At 42.5% G+C, this 20095-nt stretch overlaps 1 protein-coding gene across 1 annotated transcript; it reads right to left on the reverse strand.

Annotated features, from left to right (window-relative positions):
* Nucleotides 1-886: 886 nt before the first annotated feature.
* Nucleotides 887-19020, reverse strand: LOC141952289 (myosin-1B-like). Its single transcript, XM_074889591.1, has 38 exons — nt 18817-19020; nt 18585-18728; nt 18335-18491; nt 16367-16394; nt 16155-16269; nt 15983-16075; nt 15806-15869; nt 15626-15724; nt 15417-15520; nt 15197-15335; nt 13209-13327; nt 12969-13118; nt 12190-12360; nt 11635-11941; nt 11218-11291; nt 9801-9888; nt 9588-9705; nt 8738-8861; nt 8516-8652; nt 8159-8414; nt 7296-7538; nt 6898-7074; nt 6667-6812; nt 6489-6579; nt 6011-6400; nt 5762-5888; nt 5406-5524; nt 4934-5130; nt 4449-4632; nt 4197-4362; nt 3900-4024; nt 3436-3744; nt 3098-3301; nt 2340-2465; nt 2075-2245; nt 1884-1988; nt 1552-1647; nt 887-1039 (listed from the first exon to the last, which is right to left on the reverse strand). The coding sequence occupies exons 1-38, from the start codon at nt 19018-19020 to the stop codon at nt 887-889; spliced, it is 5820 nt and encodes a 1939-aa protein (XP_074745692.1).
* Nucleotides 19021-20095: the final 1075 nt, after the last annotated feature.

The raw sequence follows: 20095 nt of genomic DNA on the forward strand, positions 1-20095 counted from the left end.
CTTCTATCATTCTTGAAAGTGATTTTCACTTATTCTTTTTATCTATGACATCACTACTTTACATTATATTGTATTTATAATGAAAAAAAAAAAGAAAACACTCCATCACCTTTATCTGTCTTAATGTATGTTCAATTACCTTTCAGTTGTCCATAAAATACTTGGTTTTATCTATGCCCAGGAGTATGCAGTCTTAGTTATTCTTTCTTCCTTAGTCTTTTAACTCTGGGTTCTTGTCATTCACCCCATTTGTGAACTGGCTATCATTCTGTGCTATGTATGAAATAAAACAGCTTCAGAGAAAGAGAGTGAGGATATCTCTTTGTGCCACTACCTCACCATGTTGGTTTGACTACGTGTCAATGCTTGGAGTGAACTTCAGTCTCCTAAATCAAAGCAGAAATTTGAGTTTCTCACACCCTTAAGCGTAACCAAATAAGCAATATTTTTCCGTTAATAAAAATACTATATATATTTTTTTAAATGCTGCAGGAATATTTTTCTTTTCTTTCCTTTTTTTTTTTTTTTTTTCCCTCCCTAATAATTCATCAGAATAACTTGGAAGAATGTAGCCTTAGTCTATCAAAGAAATGCATACTTCTCATTGTAAGATGAATAGTTAATCCCTATAATTGTTATTATTCCTCATACGTTTTTAAAAAAGTAAATGAAAAAATATATTGCTGTTCAATATACTTTTAAATGTGTACATGTACTCCAAAAGTAATGAATACTAGAATGAATAAATAAAGCACGCTAATCACTGTTCGTATGCAGAGGTCTCTACTGTATTTATTACCTAGACATAAATTATAATTACAGAAGAAAGCAACACAGAGATTTACATTTTATGCATGCCTCAGGTCACTTTTTAGCTTTGGGATCCTCATTCCTCCTCTTCTACCTTCTTATGAAACTCCCGGCTCTTTGCTCGGAGCTTGTTGACCTGTGACTCTGCAATGTCAGCCCGCTCCTCGGCTTCCTCCAGCTCGTGCTGGATCTTGCGGAATTTGGAGAGGTTGACATTGGACAGCTCCTCCTGTGTGGGGAGAGGCAGTTGTGAAAACAATAGGCAGCGTGTGGACATTTAATATCTGAAAGCTGGGCAAACGAAAATTTAAATGCCACAGCTGAGCAAGGAGGGCAGGTTCAAAACCAAGATAAAAAGCTGCTCAGAGCATTAAGTGTGCCAGAAGAGAAAAGAACATCGGAGTGTCGAAAAGGCCATGGCCACATAACACACAGCATGGTCTAGGCAGAGTTCATGGCAGAGTACCGAACAGAGAGACTAACAGGTGCTTCTGACACCCAGGGTAGGGCAGGGAGGAAGAAACTAGAGGTGGGAAGTGAGGCTTAGAGAAAAATAAATAAAGCTGGGGAAGTGTAGTTCCTTCCCAAACCAGCAATTCTTACTCCTACATTCCCTGTTGTCTTGCAGCAGCAAATGCATCAAAACAGTCAAGGTTTCAAAAAGTTGGATAGAAGAAAGTATCAATACAGAATTCTACCTCCACCAGAAAGAAGACTGGCCTTGGTCAGAGTGGTACTTACAGCCTCCTCAGCCTGCCTCTTGTAGGATTTCACCTTCATTTGCAGCTTGTCCACCAGATCCTGGAGCCTGAGAATATTCTTCCGGTCTTCCTCAGACTACAGAGAATGGCAAGTAACAGAAATCCTTGTTTGCCTCTTTCTCTAAATTTCATAAATGTGAAACAGAGGAAGTAACATTCCTCATGGAGCATTGCTGTCCAGAAGGACAGAATGCAAAATCCTGTTAACTGTGTCACTGACTGAGGTATAGAAATCCCTCTAGAAGACAATGTGCCAACATTTTGACTTTCTGGAAGAAGAATGTGTTAACATGAAGAAGCCTCCTGCCTTACCTGGTAGGTCAGCTCCTTCACCCTCCTCTCGTACTTGCGCACGCCCTTCACAGCTTCAGCGCTGCGCTTCTGCTCAGAGTCAACCTCCGCTTCCAGCTCCCGCACCTGCAATGAGAAGCCCAGATTTGGAGCTTCCCTGGTGGTTACTTACGTGACACGTTCACTCACACACAACTAAAAGCCCTACGCACTCTGGCCTCCAGCTTCTGGATTTGCTTCTTGCCTCCCTTCAGTGCCAACTGCTCGGCCTCATCCAGACGGTGCTGCAGGTCCTTCACCGTCTGGTCCAGGTTCTTCTTCATTCTCTCCAGGTGGGCACTGGTGTCCTGCTCCTTCTTCAGCTCTTCTGCCATCATGGCTGCCTGATGAGAGCAAAGGGTGAAAGCCATTTTGGGGCTGGAGACATTTTGGGGAGAACACATCCACCATTAGCAGTGAAAGGAGCCCCCAGCTCACATCTGTGATGGCCTTCTTGGCCTTCTCTTCAGCATTGCGGGCTTCCTGGATCGTATCCTCCATTTCACCCTGAATTTGGGCGATGTCTGTTTCCAGCTTCTTCTTGGTGTTGATCAAGCTGGTGTTCTGTTGAAGAGCATCAAAGTCACCATTTTGGTTTTGTTATCTTGCAATATAATATCAAGAACATTGCATAAATGTTGTTTATTAATATTAATTGTGCCTTCAGGTCACATGGAATTCTGTCCCAAAGAAGCTGCTGTGGTAGCTATTAGTTTCTCAGCTGTGATGAGTATTCCAAGAGCATCCTCCATAAAGTCTTCAATCACAGCTTCTCAGTCAAAAGGGAAAGAATTTAAACTTATAAAAAAAGGACCTAATCTTTCCCTACCATTTTCAATTTAGTGGCAATAAAATGGTGTTATGGAATACTTATAATGACATATTAGCATATTCCTTTTTTGTGAATGATCAACCTAAGTCTGACTTTACAGTCTCAAATATAAATGTGAAAGCTGTTGAACTCAATTAAGTCATAGAGTAAGTACCTCACATATCTCTCTGAATTTATTACTTTTAAGGTATTTCCACTGTAATCTAGTGAAATCCATATATCTGCAGCTGAAAAGTCCTATTTGCTATCCATACTGTGAAAATTAGAATGCATTTTACAAAATACTTCTACGGTTCAGGCAGTCTTCATTTATTTTATATGTATAGAGCAAACGTATAAATATGAAATATTTTTATAAACTGACCTGGGTATGGAGGAGCTGCACACGCTCACTTGCATCCAGGAGCTCCTGCTCAGCCACTTTCCTCGACCGCTCCGTCTGCTCCAGGGCTGCCCGTAGCTCCTCAATTTCAGCCTGCAGCAGGTTTGCTCTGCGCTCCACCATGGCCACCTGCTCCTTCAGGTCCTCCTGTGTCCTGAGAGCATCGTCCAAGTGTATCTGGGTATCCTGGAAAGAGAGACAAGACAGATTGTGTAGTGAATTTTTCCTATTTTCTTATTTCCTATTTTCACATCAGCATAGAACAAGAAAATTTTTAGCTGTGTCAGATACCAGTTAGCACATGTTTAGTTGTGTGATACCTTCAGCACTGCTTGTGCATTTCTCAGATTCTTTTGTGTCTCTGCAGCCACGCGGTTGGCATGGCTCAGCTGGATCTCCATTTCATTCAGGTCTCCCTCCATCTTCTTCTTCAGCCGCAGGGCTTCGTTCCTGCTCCTGATCTCAGCGTCCAGGGTGCTCTGCATGGACTCCACAACTCGGAGGTGGTTTCTCTTCATCTGGTCAATCTCCTCATCTTTCTCTGCGATCTTCCTGTCAATCTCAGACTTCACCTGGTTGAGCTCAAGTTGGAGGCGCAGGATCTTGCCCTCTTCATGTTCGAGGGAGGCCTGGACAAGTCAGCAGGAACAGTGACTCAAACTAATGCTTCCTTTCTAAGTAGTCTCTTATGCGGTACCTTGTGAAATCTAGGCTTGCTTTCCTGCCATCCCTGCAAATAACTACTCCCATACTTTCAGTCTGGACACCATCTATTAGCACGTACCTCAGCTTCCTCCAGGGAGGCTTGGAGTTCAGATTTCTCCTGCTCAATCTGCTTCTTGACTTTCTCCAGCTCATGAATCACCTTTCCTCCCTCTGCAATCTGCTCTGTGAGGTCAGAAATCTCCTCTACAAGGAAGGGTGAAAAGTGGCATGGTCAGGCACAGAGCTGAAGGGGAATGGCCCTGCCACACCACAATGACAGGCATCTTCTCATCACTGCAGTTCCAGACCCATTTATTGTGGCAGATAGATAAGCTTGTGAGAAAGCCCTGCCAGGAGCAGAGGGCCAGGGACTTACGCTGCAAGTTCTTGTTCTCACGCTTCAGCGTTTCCAGGTGGTCCAAGGACTCCTCATAGGCATTCTTCATCTTAAACAGCTCCGTGCTGAGAGAGCGAGACTCCTTCTGGGAGGCTTCCAGCTCAGCCTGCGTTTCCTCATACTTTTGCTTCCATTCTGCCAGGATCTGAAGAGAAACGGGGCGTCAGTATGGAGGTGGCAATCAGGAGGACATGCTCTGCCCAGGAGCCCCGGCGCCGGAGCCCAAAAGACCTTGTCAAAGTTCTTCTGCTTCTTATCCAGAGCTGCACAGGCAGCATTAGATCGCTCCACGTCAATCATCAGGTCCTCCACTTCATTCTGCAGCCTCTGCTTTGTCTTTTCCAGGGAGGCACATTTGGCATTCACAGCCTCAACGTGTTCCTCTGCATCCTGCAGGCGCTGTGCCAGCTTCTTCCTGGGAGGAGATAAGCAAACCTCACGTTAGGACACATTTCCGATGTGTTTTTTATAAGAGCATGCTTAAGCATTTTGCAGTCTGCAGACACAAACACTGAAGGGCTTCATTAATGCTGTTATTAGCCTTTGTCATTATTAAAACCACTAAACCTTCTATTTGATAAAGATTGTCACTTTCTGTTACTTTTCCCCAAAGCAAATCCCGAACTTATTCCTCAGAATATCTTGGTGTCTCTCTTCCAATATTGCCTTTGAATTTTCAGGCACCCTTGGTTTCTTCACATCCTATTATCACGTACTTGGCCTCCTCCAGCTCCTCCGTGCGCTGAATAGCATCCGTCTCGTATTTGGTTCTCCACTGGGCCACTTCGCTGTTGGCCTTGGACAGGGCGCGCTGCAGCTCCCCCTTGGCTTCCTGCTCCTCCTCATATTGTTCCCGGAGCAAGTCACAGTCGTGCCGAGCTGACTGCAAGCCGTGGGCCAGGGCGTTCTTGGCCTAGGAGAAAATTCTAGTGTGACAATGAATGGAAATATCCTGGGAAATCTCCCGTGTTGATTCACACTGGATTTTTCTGCTGTGAGAGTGATGGCAAGCTACTGAATGAGAGAGGAAGATCTGGGAATCTACAGAAGAATTAATGGATAGACTGCAGGGAAGGGAGAGCAAAGCTAATATGAGAAGACTTGCACTGCCTTACCTAAGTGGTCATTTTTCCCCCTCTCATCTTGTTGATTCTGTGGTTTCATATGTTTATGATACAACCTTCTCACCTTTATCTCTTCCTCTAGGTGCCTCTTGAGTTCCTCAATCTGTTGGGTGAAAGCCTGCTTGCCTCTTGACAGCTGAGAAATCAGAGCATCTTTTTCCTCCACCTGGCGTGAATATTCACCTAGGAATGTTTACAGATATAGAAGACTTTTATTGCCATTGATGAAAGCATTGTGAATATTTAGGACTGTAAAGCTAGATAGTTAGTAGACCTTGCAGAAGCTTATGATTCAATCTCATGCATTTCTCATTGGAGGGGAGGCAAAGCATCTTGGACAGACCACGTGCCCAGAAGGGTCATTGTTTCATTAACATTCTGACATTATTCATTTGCACATCAGATATGTGACTGTCATACCTGATTCTGTCTGCAGGCGAGCTCTTTGAGCACTGATATCATTGATCATGCGCTGATGCTCTTCCTCTTTTGTCTTAACCTCACTTAGCTGATCTTCCAGTGCACGGCACATCTTCTCCAGATTTGCCTGTGTGTCAACATACGTAAGGGGAGGGATTAACCATTCACACTCTTAATAATAGCAGATGTAAAAAGTTGCATTGTATAGAATTCCACTGGTTTAGAAACACCTATAAGGAATTTGTTTACCTTGGCTTTGGAGACAGAATCCATGTTACTGGCCAAGTCGTCAATCTCCATCTTCAGCTCACTCTTCTCCTTCTCCAGCTTCTGCTTCACTCGTTGCAGGTTGTCGATCTGTTCCCCAAGCTCAGCTGTGCTGTCCGCGTGCTTCTTCCGCAGGGCGGCAGCCGTGGCTTCGTGCTGCAGCGTGGCCTCTTCGAGGTCACGCCGCATCTTCTGAAATTCTGCCTCACGTTTCTTGTTCATCTCGATCTGAGCTGCTGTAGCCCCTCCTGCTTCTTCCAGGCGCTCGCTGATCTCCTCTAGCTCCCTCGAGAGGTCAGCCCGATGCTTCTCTGCTTTTGCCCGAGAGGTTCGCTCTGCCTCAATCTCCTCCTCCAGTTCCTCAATACGAGCCTGGGGAACATTAGGGACCCTTCACACCCATGCCCTCCTCCTTCCTGACCTGACACTGGCTGAGAGAGGGCAAGGGACAGAGGCTTGCCTGCAGCTCCTTGATCTTCTTCTGTAACTGCATGCCCAGGGCTTGCTCATCCTCAGTTTTGCTCTGGATCTGGCTGATTTCAAAGTCTTTCCTTTGGGCAAAGCAAACCGTGTCAGAGCTCAAAGAGAAAAGACAAGTGCACCAGCCCAGCACTCAGGGGCCCCACAGCCACACTTACTTCTTCAGTTTCTCATCCAGCTGCTGCTTATCATTTTCCAAGTCCATTATGGTGTCATGGGCCAGCTTCAGGTCTCCTTCAAGTTTCCTCTTAGCTCTCTCAAGGTCCATGCGCAGTTTCTTCTCTTGCTCCAAGGACCCTTCCAGCTAAAAAGAACAAGACCACCAATGCTCCACCATTCAGGTTTAACTCTATACCTGTCCTGCTCTTGCTGTGTGCCTCCGTGCTTACATCGTCCACTTGCTGCTCCAGCTTGGTCTTAGCTTTGGTCAGCGTGTTGACTTTGTCCTCTTCTGCCTGCAGGTCATCCAGTGTCTGCTGATGGGCCTCTTGGAGGGCTTTCTTCTCTTTTGTCAGCTTGGCAATGGTCTCGTCCAGGCCTGCCATCTCCTCTGTGAGGTTTTTCACCTACAAATATGAGCAAGTGTCAAAATTGGGTAGAAAACACGTTCACTGGTGCAGTGACTTTTTCTCTTTACAGTGTTTTGCCAGGTGTTTCATTTATCCTTTGGATGCTCAGACAAATACCAGCTCAAAATATTCTAAAGCCAACATGTCTTATGGTAGCAGGCTTTTGCCCTAAGGGTCAGTGATGTCTTGGCCCTTGATGTGTCTCCCCACATGTGTACCTTGTTTTCTGTGGCATGCTTTTCCTTCTCAACCTTGGCCAGTGTTAGCTCAAGGTCATCAATATCTTTCTTCAGCTCTGAGCATTCATCTTCCAGTTTTCTCTTCTTGGCTGTCAGCTCAGCATTAATTTCTTCTTCATCTTCAGCCCTTTCAGTCACCTCCTTTACTTTGGCCTCCAACTGGATTTTGGTTTTGATGAGCTGGTCACATCTTTCCTCAGCATCAGCTAAAGCATCAGCTTCCTGGTGGGAAAATACAGGAAAAGTCATTTAATGCTGAAGGAACAGATGTGCATCAGTAAGGCCTCTGGGATTACTTTTGGGGAAAAGGTTACTGCACAATTACATTACAAATTGCAAATTTAGAATTCAGCTCTAGTGTGTTGCCTAAATGTTGTCTAAGTTTCCAAGAGGCCAAATGGCATTGGTGACAAACAAGGCTAGCACTTGTGTCATAGGATGTAATGAGCATCTGTGTCTTCTGGGAGCAGTAGCTACAGAAGCTCAGGTAAGATATGCCATAAGAAATGGTGCTAGGCTCTTCATTTCATCAACTGAATTAAGGCAGAGTAGCTGGTCAACTGAATCACTAGTCCACTAAATACACTACAGTAACTATAATGCGGCTTCATGTCATGAACTCACATGGAGACATGTACATGTAGGCATTAAGACTGAAAAGTCATTCTTTAGTTTCAACTCCACTTTGTAATACTGAGACTTGCTGGGGAAAGACTGTGGCCTGAATTTTGCCTTTAGTTATGTGGTATTCAGCTTAAAATATTTTACAAGGTGGTTTAGTGGACAATTTGAGTTCTGTAGTACAAAAGAAGTGTTAGATCTTATTTACTCATGTTACTCACTGCCTGCACTTGGAGCTGCAGATCGTTTTTCTCCTGCACCAGTTTCACCATTTTCTCCTCCAGCTCCTTCCTCTTTGCCTCAGACTTTGCAAGCTCTTCCTTGGTTTTCTCAAACTCTTCCTTCATGTTGGCCATCTCCTTCTCAGATTCTGCACTCTTCAGCAAGGGCTTGATCTTGAAGAACAGCTTCATCCAGGGCCAGTGCTTGACGTTCATGAATGCACGAATGTTGTACTGGATGCAGAAGATGGACTCCCTGAAGCATAATTAAAAAGTACATTGAATATTTTCAGTATGATGGGTGCCAACACTTTCTCCCAAGTACAGTGACTTTAACTGAAGATGAGGAACGTCTACCTCCTCTGCACCATTCTCTGGTATTCGACTCTCATCAGGAAGCCCCTGCACCTGGCCTGGGTGCGAGTGATGAGCTGTGCCAGCTTCTCATCCCTCATCTCCTCCAGGAGTCCCAGCAGCCCAGCTTTGAAGAATACCTTGAGAAAGGGAATGTTGCAGCACATCACTGTCACGTACAGTAAAGCACTGACCCGCAGTGAGTGAGCCAAAGAGGGTTTGTACCTTGGTGTGGCCAAATTTGTACTGGGTGTGGTCCACATCGATTGACCCAAGAAGCTTCTCAGAAGCCTTCTTGCTATCAATGAACTGTCCCTCTGGGATAGCACTGGCATTAAGCACCTTGTATCTGTGGAATGAGAGGAAATACAAATGAAGTCAATCTCAATTAATAAGGTTATACTGATTATTGAAATTGACATTAGTCTTTGCAACAGAATGAGGCTGAGGAAGTTGGAATTTCATTCCTTGTTTGGAGATACAGTTATAACGAAATCCTAATCTGATAACAAAATTCAGGAAACTTTTACTCTCTTTAGGTGGTCAGTCATAGATGACAAGAGGAGACACTGATCTCCAGCCATTTCAGTTTGATACTTTTTTCGCTTAAACTATGTTGTAGGAAAATTACTAGAGAGGAACACTGCCACTATGTGTATAGGAGGAAAGCATCTTCCCCTGAAACTTGTAGCTGATACAATGGTAGAAGTACTCTATCTGAGTTTGTAATTTTTGTCTGAGAACATGTAGCAGCCATATTCCTATCTGCATTTTTTCAGTCTTGTAATCACTGGCTTGTGTAGCTGTACTGTGCTTCCATATTCTGAGACATTGGCAAAGTTCAATTGTGTGATGAACAGCAATCAGTGAGGACACCTGACTTATCTCTTAATTTCTCAACAACTTCTCTTTTGCTAGCCATACATGCTGCCTTTGGTTATACATTCCAGAATTTCCACCTTCTTTCAATTGTAATCAGATAGAGTTGGCATTAAAAATAACCACAAATGTTAAAACATTTAAGATGTACAACTTATTCAATAAAGACAGAATGAAGATCAGGAAGGAGACTGACCTCTGTTTGAAGTCTGCATAGAGGATTCTGCTGGGGAATCCCTTCCTGCAAATTCTGATCCCTTCCAGCACACCATTACAGCGTAGCTGGTGTAGCACCAGTTCATGTTCCATGGCACCTAAGCAAATAAGACAATTATTTGATAGTTCATGATAAAGCATAGAGAATAATGACTATATCACACTATGATTTCTCTGTATTTGAGGTTCTTACCAGGTGTTTTTGTTTCATTAGGTATGATACAGCGCACAAAATGGGGGTGAGTACTCCGTAGATTGGTCATCAGCTTGTTTAGGTTCTCCTGTGTGTTCATGAGCAAAGATTTTTCATTAAAAATTGGTACCTCTGCAGTTATACTGTCAGATGTGAGAACAGTGTTGGAAAGCAATAATGGATTTATTATTCCCACCTATAGCCATCCTAATTTGAGTTTTCTTCTGCCTTTCAGTCTTGAGCATGAGAGAAAGTCAGAAAACTGTGTACTGTGTTTTCATGAGACTGAGGGATACATCCACTCAGACAGAACACCTATGGAGAATGGTGACCAGAAGTTCATAGCAAAAGGCATAATTTTGAGTGAAACAGGATTCTTTGTAATTACCAGATTCTCATGCTATGGAAGATACTGACTATTGATGGGAACAGAAAACAGAACCAAAAATAGGACAAAAAGGAAGAGGGACAAGGACTAAGTTTGCAGAGAAGACTGGGAAAGGGAAGCTTAATGGCATTAGGTGCTACTTGTGAAGATATATTTGACAAAAATTGAATGGTGAAGACAGAAAGACTCCTTGTTCAGTGAGAATGGGGGTCACAAGTCATAGAGAAAAGACATGAGTAGCATGTCCTACAGCACCACTTTCTAGAAGTGTTTTTAAAAGAAAGCCCATGAACTGTCTCCAATTTTAACAATCACTTTTAGGTTTTAACAGTTCTCATTTTAGCCCTGGCTTGGAGCAGGGGCAAAGCTGCTCAGACAAATAGATCTTTCATATTGTGAAAAACTGCTCAGTATGCCAGATAGTAACTAGTTGCCACAGATGCTGAAACAAGAGTTTTTCCATCTACCTTAAACTCTGTTCATTGGTGGAAACGTAACTGGCCTTGAATTTTCCCTATTGCCTTGTCTTCATATGTATAATCATGTGCAGACAATTGTTTGTAATACATAACAAGCGCAAACAATTGTTTGTAATACTTAACAAGTGTTATGTATTACTAAGTGCAAATGCACATACATTCATACATTTGTATGTGCTGATCCAGATTGAGATTCCCTGAGGCAGGTAGCCAGATCCACCATTTTCTTCCCAAGGAAAAGGGAAAGGGGGAAGAGCTTAATCCTACCAACTGGTGTACACACGAGTAACAGAAACTGTAGCTTGACCTAAGTACTTTTTCCAACCCAAAGAAATGCTAGATCAAGATGTATCTTCCTCATCTGACTTCATCTGACTTGCAGTGAGCTCTTTTAAGAATAAATGAAGAGATGTTCTTGATGCAGAACAACATTAATGAGGGTAGGAAAATAGCCTTGTTGGAATTAGTGTGAGGTCTCACAATCTTCAACTAAAAAATAAAAAAAAAAAAAAAAGAGGAAAAAAATAGAGAGAATGACTTCTGCGCTTACCCTGAAAAGAGCTGATACAGTCTGGAAAGAAGAACCCTTCTTCTTGCCTCCCTTCTTGCCACCACCACCACTCTCTGAAAAACACCAAACAAAGATGGTTTTAAAACTTTTATTTGAAAACTTTTTCTCTATGAGACTGCAAGAAGCTCCATCCTAGGAAAGGAATATAGGATGAAGTAGGAAACAGGGTCAACACTCAATCTAAAGGAACACAGGACCAAAGTTGTGTGATAATACAAGGGATTATCATGGCTGAGTGGGAGGATTGAAATACATTTGATCTTTTCCTTTATTAATAAATTCGAGCCATGGGAGTCTCTGCACCACATGCAGTATCTTCAGAACAGTCTAGCTGATATTCATTGCTCTGGTAGAGTAATTAAATAACAATGAAAATATGAATTTCACAGAACTGACCTGCTTCTGCTCCAGTAGAGGCAAAGAGTAAGGCCAGTGTCTTCATTGATGATTTCTGATACAACCCCACAACAGTTTCATTCAGGGGGTCTTTGTTCTTGTCAAGCCAGCCAGAGATGTTGTAGTCCACTGTGCCAGCATAGTGCACCAGGGAGAAGTGGGCCTCAGCCTTGCCTTTGGCAGGCTTGGGCTTCTGGAAGTTGTTGGACTTGCCCAGATGCTGGTCGTAGAGCTTGTTCTTGAAAGAGGTGTCAGTTGCCTTGGGGAACATGCACTCCTCTTCCAGGATGGAGAAGATGCCCATGGGCTGGGAGAAGCAGAAGGAAGGAGGAAGAGGTGAAAAGGCAGTAAGACTCACAGATAAAAAAACAGCTTCCTGACTGGGACAATATTAACGCTCTCAGGGGTCATTCTTCTGCTCAGCAGAGCAAATTGTAAAATAATCTAAACATGTGTATTTACAATAACACATTTGCCCTTCCAAGCTAGATTTATAAATAAATAAAAAATTAATGCATTTCTGAAAATCTTAGACACTGTGAATTACACAAATACCTTCTCAATGAGCTCAATGCAGGCAGCCAGGTCCATCCCAAAGTCAATGAACTCCCATTCAATTCCCTCCTTCTTGTACTCCTCCTGCTCCAGCACGAACATGTGGTGGTTGAAGAACTGTTGCAGTTTCTCATTGGTGAAGTTGATGCACAGCTGCTCCAGGCTGTTGAACTGCACGATTGCAAATAGAGATTACTATTATGTAAACTTAGAAAGCTAGGGGTAAAGAACAGTACCAAACTACAGGAGGATCTGCGAGTGTTCCTTCTTTGCTCAGCCAGGAGTTTGGAAATTCTCTCAGTGTGTCTCTTTTGTCAAGCTAAACTTTATCCATATGCTTATGATCCCTAGAAGCTTAGGCCACTTTAATATTTCAGATTTGTCAGTTTTGATATCTACTAGACTGGGCTAACTCAGTTATGGAAAAGTCCACAGTGCAACAGTTTATCCAACATTTCCAAATGTTGATTTCAAAGCATGTCCAAAGCTTTCTAAGCACAAATTTTGTGTATGGAACCGGTGTCTCTGCACCAGGTACCAAATGCCATGTCAGTCTACTGTTTGTAACCAGTCAAAAAACTGCATGAATGTATTTCCACTGGCATATGTACAACACAAAAATCTATTCCCAATAAAAAACCTGTGGGAATCCTGATGCTTTTGATGCAATCTGAAAGGATCAAATCACTTCTGTAAAAAAAAGGCATCATTCCTTCTTAAGTGCTTTGGCACACAATACAGTTACTTCTAAAAGCATGGTAATAAAGCATTGTTCTTACGTCAAAGATCTCAAAGCCAGCAATGTCCAGGACACCAATGAAGTACTGTCTGGGCTGCTTCGTATCCAGCTGTTGGTTGATTCGAATAACCATCCACAAGAACATCTTCTCAAACACAGCCTTTGCCAAGGCACCTACTGAATTGTATACCTAAAATAAAAGACAGAAGTCTTGTAGCTATCATGTAGAGCAAAAGAGGAAGTCCAGAGGATTTGTCAATAGACCAGGGATTTTTATTACCTGCTGCACGGTTTGACCCTTGGTCACATATTCATTCCCAACCTTGACTCGGGGGTAGCAGAGGGCCTTGAGCAGGTCTGCTGAGTTCAGACCCATCAAGTAGGCGGCCTTGTCAGCAACTAAGGACCGAAAAAATCAGTTGTTAAGGTCCCAACAGACATCAGTGTTACTTTAAAACAAGTACTAAATGGTAATTCTAGTAAAGATAAAAGGATTAGTTAAAATTAAAAAGTAATGTATTTGTAGTTCACCATAAGCAATATTCCCCAGTAATGACGGAGGATTTATACTGGCTGTTTTTTATTAACCTATTCTTAGTTTATTGTAAATTTTAAATGAAAAATCAGTTTAGAGATGTTTAGGTGCGCGTAATAAATAATATATGCTGAATAATAATAAATAAATGTTGAAAAGGAAAAAGGAAAGATAAGTCTGGGATGATGATCAGGTTGCAGACAATCGCAGATCCTCTCAGAAGAAAATACAGTGCAATTTGGTTCAGTGGTTTGTGGTAGGGTAACTTTAAAGACATAATAATCAAGAGAGCATAATGAATAAGTGTCAATTATGCCTTTACAAATCTACAGGTAAGCATATGAGATGAAGGGCTATTTTCAGAAGTGCATCCTCAAACAAAAAGTTTGGCATTTTATCTTGTGCTCTGCAAACAGGCACACCATGTAAAAAGATTTGTTCAAGAATGTTTATATAATTAATATGAAATGATGCAGATTGCTGCATGAATATTGCACATCATCTTGAAATTGGGTCAGGATATATTTAGGCTAGAAATTGGGGAAAAATTTCCAATGAGTAACAATAATGAAGTACTGGAATAGATTGCGTGTTTTCCTCAATGTTTTCCAAAGTAGATAAAGAAAGATTACACAGTAAAGGGAGTCCACAGGAAGTGAAGATATCCCATCCAACCTTTAGGAGCAAATAAAAGTAGCAAAATAAAAGATGACTTTGCCACACTTAGAAATTTGTTCACAGGTTCAGAGTAATCCTCATAAGAGGATTACAGTGTCTGTGCAACAGAACTGATTTCAATGGAATCCCTGCTCAAAATGTTTCCAAGATTTGGTTGGCAAAATACCATGAGTAAGGTAAAGTTACAGCTATTATTTGTAGCCTATTTTACTGTTACTATTCATCATTATCAGATTCATTGCTGTTGTAATCCTTGGAGTCATTTTCACTTATGTGTCAACTTTCCTAAAAAAAGACCCAAACCACACACACATTAAAAAACAACTCGAGAAAAAAACCCTTAATGGTATGTGTTTATGATGTATACAAATAACTCCAGCTTCATGGAAATGCTTCCCTGAACTTTTAAAGGAATGCACGTTTGAACAAGGCAAAGCAAAAGTTATAGACAAATCTTAGATGCCTATTTTTCAAACAGAAGTCCCAGAGACTTGCTGAGATGCTGCAGAAAATGTAGAACGTATGAGCCACAGCTGCAATATTAACTGATGTTCCCTTTTAACCCCCCCATGTAAAAAGAAGTAACACAATGCTCTCAGTTCAGGCACTGTGAGTTGTCTCCAGAAGACAGGTTTTGAAGCGCAGCAGCTTCAGGGCTCTGGCTTCTTGTCACCTGGAAACAATACCATTCGGAAGTGACTACAGCTGATGGTAAATGATAGTAGCTACCTATGAGCAGAGTGGCTCCCAGTCCTGTGCCAGTATAGCAGCAAAGCCTGCTTTCCTTCGGCCTGGCTCCCACTGTGACAGCCAACGGAAGGGTGCTTTAGGGTTCGCTGGACCTTATACTTCAAAATATAGTTCCAAAATAATCTGCCTCTTCCACTGAGTTGTGTTCTTCCAGCAAAGTCCCCTGGTTAGGACACGCTTCTATTCTACAATACTGGCACCTGGGGAAATGCACCGGCTGAGTCAGTGGTTCTGACCCTGAATTACTGCCTGTATTAGTGAGTGTTCCGGCATGTAGTGAGCTCTGGTATATATTGTGCTGGTACCTTCTGTGCCATCCGGCTCTGCCTGCTCCTCACGCTGCTTCTGCTTGAACTTCAGGTTGCCATAGTGCATGACAGCCCCCGTCAGCTTGTAAATGGCTGTTTTCTCATCAGCAGTGAAGCCCAGGATGTCAATGGCACTCTAACAAAAGAATGACTAGAGTAAGTACCATGCCTGTTAAAGGTCAGAGTCCGCCCAAGAACACTTCTGTGCGTTACTTACATCCGTGGCCATCAGCTCTTCCTGGTCGTTAATGCTGGGAACTGTGATCTCACCTTGACTCACATACTGATAATCATACGGGTTGGTGGTGATCAGTAACATCTCTGAAAAGAAGGACGAAACACATAGAGATCAAATGTAATTGGCATGTAAAGGAATTAAATGTTGTTCCATGACTTTTGTCTGGAGGCATTAGTGATCTTTCCTACCAATTAGCTCCGGCTTCTTGTTGGACATGATCTGATAGAATATGTGGTAGCTTCTTTCTGCCTTGAGCTGGAAAGTGACTCTGGACTTCTCCAGCAGATCTGCCAAGGAAGGTAGAAAGAGTTAGCACAAGAACTGAGGGGGGCTGGAAGGAAAGGGATCAGGCCAGGAGGGTCACTTACATGTTTCAATGTCAGCAGAAGCCAGTTTCCCTGTGGCACCAAAATGGATTCTGATGAATTTACCCTGAAAGAAGCACAAAAGTCAGTTGAGATCTATTTTACCAATCCTGACTGCAAGAATATTTGAGTCAGTGTGCTGATGCAGAAAAAGTAATTTGGGCCCAGGCAACAACTTACAAAGCGTGAGGAGTTGTCATTCCTCACTGTCTTGGCATTACCAAAAGCCTCCAGCAGTGGGTTGGCACTGATGATCTGATCCTCAAGTGTCCCCTAAAATAGAAATCTTATTGTCATGATACAGCTCATAGATAAATCTGAGGGTTGCAGGTTCCTACCCCTAGGACCTCACCTGCATTTTGCCTGCCTGCTGCTCCTCCTTCTTCTTATCTCCACTCGCTGCAATTGTTGCAAAGTACTGGATGACACGCTTTGTGTTCACAGTCTTCCCTGCTCCGGATTCTCCGCTGTGAAACCAAAGAGAGAAGCAGAGAGAGTGTGGTCAGGCGGGAGGTCCCCCAGCACCGGGCAGCCCCACAGGGACCCGAGAAGGGGTGTACATACGTGATCAGGATCGACTGGTTCTCACGATCTATGAAAGAGGCAGAAACAGATAGACTTTTTAAATGAAGAACACAAAAAGACTGAAAATTAATACAGTAAATGTAAGTTATGAGAAGAAAATTTATGTATGTTTTTTCCTTTGTTAGCTCCTAATATTTTTTTTTTCAATTTTAATTACTTGTAAAACAATTTGTACCACATTCTTACCTCTAAACATATCCACAACATTCTTGCCTCTAAGTTAGAGATATATGGATTTGATGGGTGGAATGTTACATGGATAAGGAATTGCCTGGGTTGCCACATTCAAAGAGTTGTAGTCAAAGGGTCAATGTCCAATTGGTTATTGAGTGGTGTTGCTCAGGTCTTTGTATTGGGACCAATACTACTTAATACCTCAATTAATGACATACATAGTGGGATTGAGTGCACCCTCAGCAGGTTTGCAAACGACACCAAGCTGACTGGTGCAGTTGATACACCAGTGGGAAGGTATGACATCCAGAAGTACCTTAACAGTCTTGAGGAGTGGGCCCCTGTAAAAAGCATGAAGTTCAACAGGGCCAAGTGCAATGTCCTGCACCTGGGTTGGGGCAATCCCCAATATCAGTGTAGACTGGGGGATGACTGTCTTTAGAGCAGCCCTGCAGAGAACTTGGGGGTACTTGTGGATGTCAAATTAGATATGAGCTGGCAATGTGTGCTTGCAGCCCAGAAATCCAACCATATCCTGGGCTGCATCAGAAGTGTAACCAGCAGGTCGAGGGAGGTGATTCTGTTCCTCTACTCCACTCTTGTGAGACCCTACCCTGAGCACTGCATCCAGCTCTGGGGTCTCCAGTACAATAAGGACATGTTAGAGCGAGTCCAGAGGAGGGCTATGAAAATTATCTGAGGACTGGAACACCTCTCCTATGAAGAAAGGTGAGAGAGTTGGGGTTATTCAGCCCGAAGAAGGCTTCAGGAACACCTTATTGCAGCCTTCTGATACTTAAAGGGAGCTTGTAAGAAAAAATAGAGAAAGACTTTTTACCAGGACCTGTAGTGACAGGACAAGAGGCAACAGTTTTAAGATGAAAAAGAGTAGATTTAGATTGAGAAATGTTTTGTGATGAGGGTGATGAGCCACTGGAACATGTTGCCTAAAAATGTTGTGGATGCCCCATCATTAGAAGTGCTCCAGGTCAGGTTGGACAGAGCTTTGTGCAACTTAATCTAGTGGAAGATGTCCCTCCCAATGCCAGAGGAAGGTACTACATGATTTTTAAAGGTGCCTTCCAGCCCAAACTGTTCTATGATTCTATGATTCAATAATGCTTTTCCATGAACAAAGAAAACCCTTGAAGGGACATGTGTTTTTTTCCAACTGTACTCTATGGTCTTTTTTTCCTACATACAGTAAATTTTTTCAGGTTTTGATTTTTAATTTTGTGCTACAGAGACTCTATTTAGAGCTGTAGAGAAAGGGAGAGTAAGGACCCATGATCAAGGAATCCTGAGCATGGGTAACAGTTCTGAACCCGATAGCATGGAGAAAGAAAGGAATGAAAAGGTGAAAGCAAAACGAGAAGCAATATATATTTCCATTTCATTTTTTCATGTCATGGTTTTATCAAGACAAATCTGAATATTTGTGTTATTGATGATTCCTGTAGCCATTTGGTGAATTAACATCACATCGTTAGACAGAATTTTCACATCACATATGGATCTCATACCCTGATAACTTTCACTATGTCATTACATTTGGCTTATTGTTTTTCCTGACACACTAACTATCTGTGGTACTATACTTACTTTTTAGAAACATTGATGTGAGGAAATCCCTTTTAAATTAGTAGTGATTAATGATATGACTGAAATAAAACTCTAATGATGTGTTAAGAAAATATTAGCATATTTATCAGGGAAACTCTGTGATTACTTTTAAACTGTCTTTTTGATAGAAACACTCTGAGAACAACTCACCAGTCAGCATGAACTGATAGGCATTGTCAGAGATGGAGAAGATGTGTGGAGGGGCCTCCTGACGCTTCTTGCCTCGGTAGGCCAACACCACCTCCGGGTTGTACACCGGCAGCCACTTGTAGGGGTTGACAGTGACGCAGAAGAGACCCGAGTAGGTCTGTGAGGAAGGGAGACAGCACGTTGGCTTCCACTTACCCTGGCAGAGCAGTTCCTCCTCACTGCCCGGAGGAAGACTGCTGCTGGTACTTACGTAGATCATCCAGGCTGCGTAACGCTCTTTGAGGTTGTACAGCACAGCGGGTTCGTGGAGGTGAGTCATCATGGCCATGTCCTCGATTTTATCGTACTTGGGAGGGTTCATGGAGAAGATCTGATCATCCTTCACGGTCAGGGTCTGTCAGAGATAAAACAGGTACATATATGCCAGCTACGATCTCAGAGTGAGAATTTAATACCGTTTGTAAATCTTATATTTTACCCACCTCTCCACTTTCAGTCTTGACAGTGACTTTCCCTGATTCTTTGCTCTGGATTGTGCTTTTCACATAGGATTCCTTTGCATGTACCACAAAGACGGCTGTCTTGGCATCAAAAGGCTTGTTCTGGGCCTCAATTCTCTCCTTTTCTGACTTTCGGAGGTAAGGAGCCGCTTCCCCAAAGATGGCCATCTCAGAGTCTGACGACATGGCTGCAGTTTACTGTGTGCAGCACGACACAGGACTGAAGTGGAGAGACATACTACAGTGCTGAGTGATGGAAGAAATGTCTTTGTACCACACACCTGACTCTCTGTAGCGTTCTGCTCTGCCTATTCACACGGTTTCCTTCTCTGTCTTATTTGCTTTTCACCTTAGACATCCTTTAATTTATTTAGATCCTGAAGAGGATAGGTGTCTTTAATTTAGCTTATTTTAACTTTCTCTCCCTTATTCCAGTTTACATGTTCAGTCTTTAGAGCTAGTAGTGTTTCAGTAGGCTATACAGAAAAATTGGATTGATTGGCACAACACAAAAATTTTCTATATGAAGCAGCAGAGATACCAAGGGAAGTAATTTTATTAAAATTATGAAAGCCCAGTTATATCTTTTCTCTCTTGCACATTTTAGACCATGTAATTTGTATCAACTATAGAGATGGAGCAACATAAGAAAAAAAGTGAGGAGTAAGCAGAAGCACAGGTGTGAATTGTGTATGTAAAGCTGTTTCCTCGTTAGAAATCATAGTTTTATTTTCTCCAGTTTTTCTGCCTTTTTTAGTATCAAAAGAGGAAAACTCAATAAAAAATGCTCAGAGGGATTTGACAAAATCTTAACTATACATTTGTTGTTCATTCATATTCTTTTTCCTGGATTTCTGTTTACTGACAATCTCCTGTTAACAGTTCTGTGTGGTAAGAGGTTAACTACTTCTCAGCAGGTACCAAACAAATATGGCCAACCCAGTTATGAATGGAAATTTCTGTTTTAGACAACACAGCTCATGTAGAATTACACTGCATTAATATGCACAGATGTAAAGGGATATGGTAAGTGCCCATACAGCTGCAAAAAAACCCCAACATCTTGGAGAGTCTATTCCTGTGGAGTAGGTAAATCAGTCTTACCTCTTGTGATACCAGCTGGCTCTCAGGCTGGAAGCTGGTCAATACTGAAAAACAGAAATTAGATCTTCCTTCTTACTTTTACACAGAATCTCAAGAATAAGTCACAGGGCAAAAATATGCAGGTGACTTGAATGCAGAAAGAGAATCTCTACTGACA

The sequence above is a fragment of the Strix uralensis genome, chromosome 19, assembly GCF_047716275.1.
Source record: "Strix uralensis isolate ZFMK-TIS-50842 chromosome 19, bStrUra1, whole genome shotgun sequence".
Classification (NCBI taxonomy): Eukaryota; Metazoa; Chordata; class Aves; order Strigiformes; family Strigidae; genus Strix; species Strix uralensis.

Excerpts from the sequence above, each read along its gene's own strand:
- LOC141952289 (XM_074889591.1), bottom strand. The coding sequence starts at position 19,020 with ATGTCGTCAGACTCTGAGATGGCCATCTTTGGGGAAGCGGCTCCTTAC. Across the intron at positions 12,361-12,968 it reads CTGGCTTTGAGATCTTTGAC|TTCAACAGCCTGGAGCAGCT; the intron begins GTAAGAACAATG and ends GCAATCGTGCAG. Across the intron at positions 2,246-2,339 it reads CCAAGAAGGCCATCACAGAT|GCAGCCATGATGGCAGAAGA; the intron begins GTGAGCTGGGGG and ends TGCTCTCATCAG.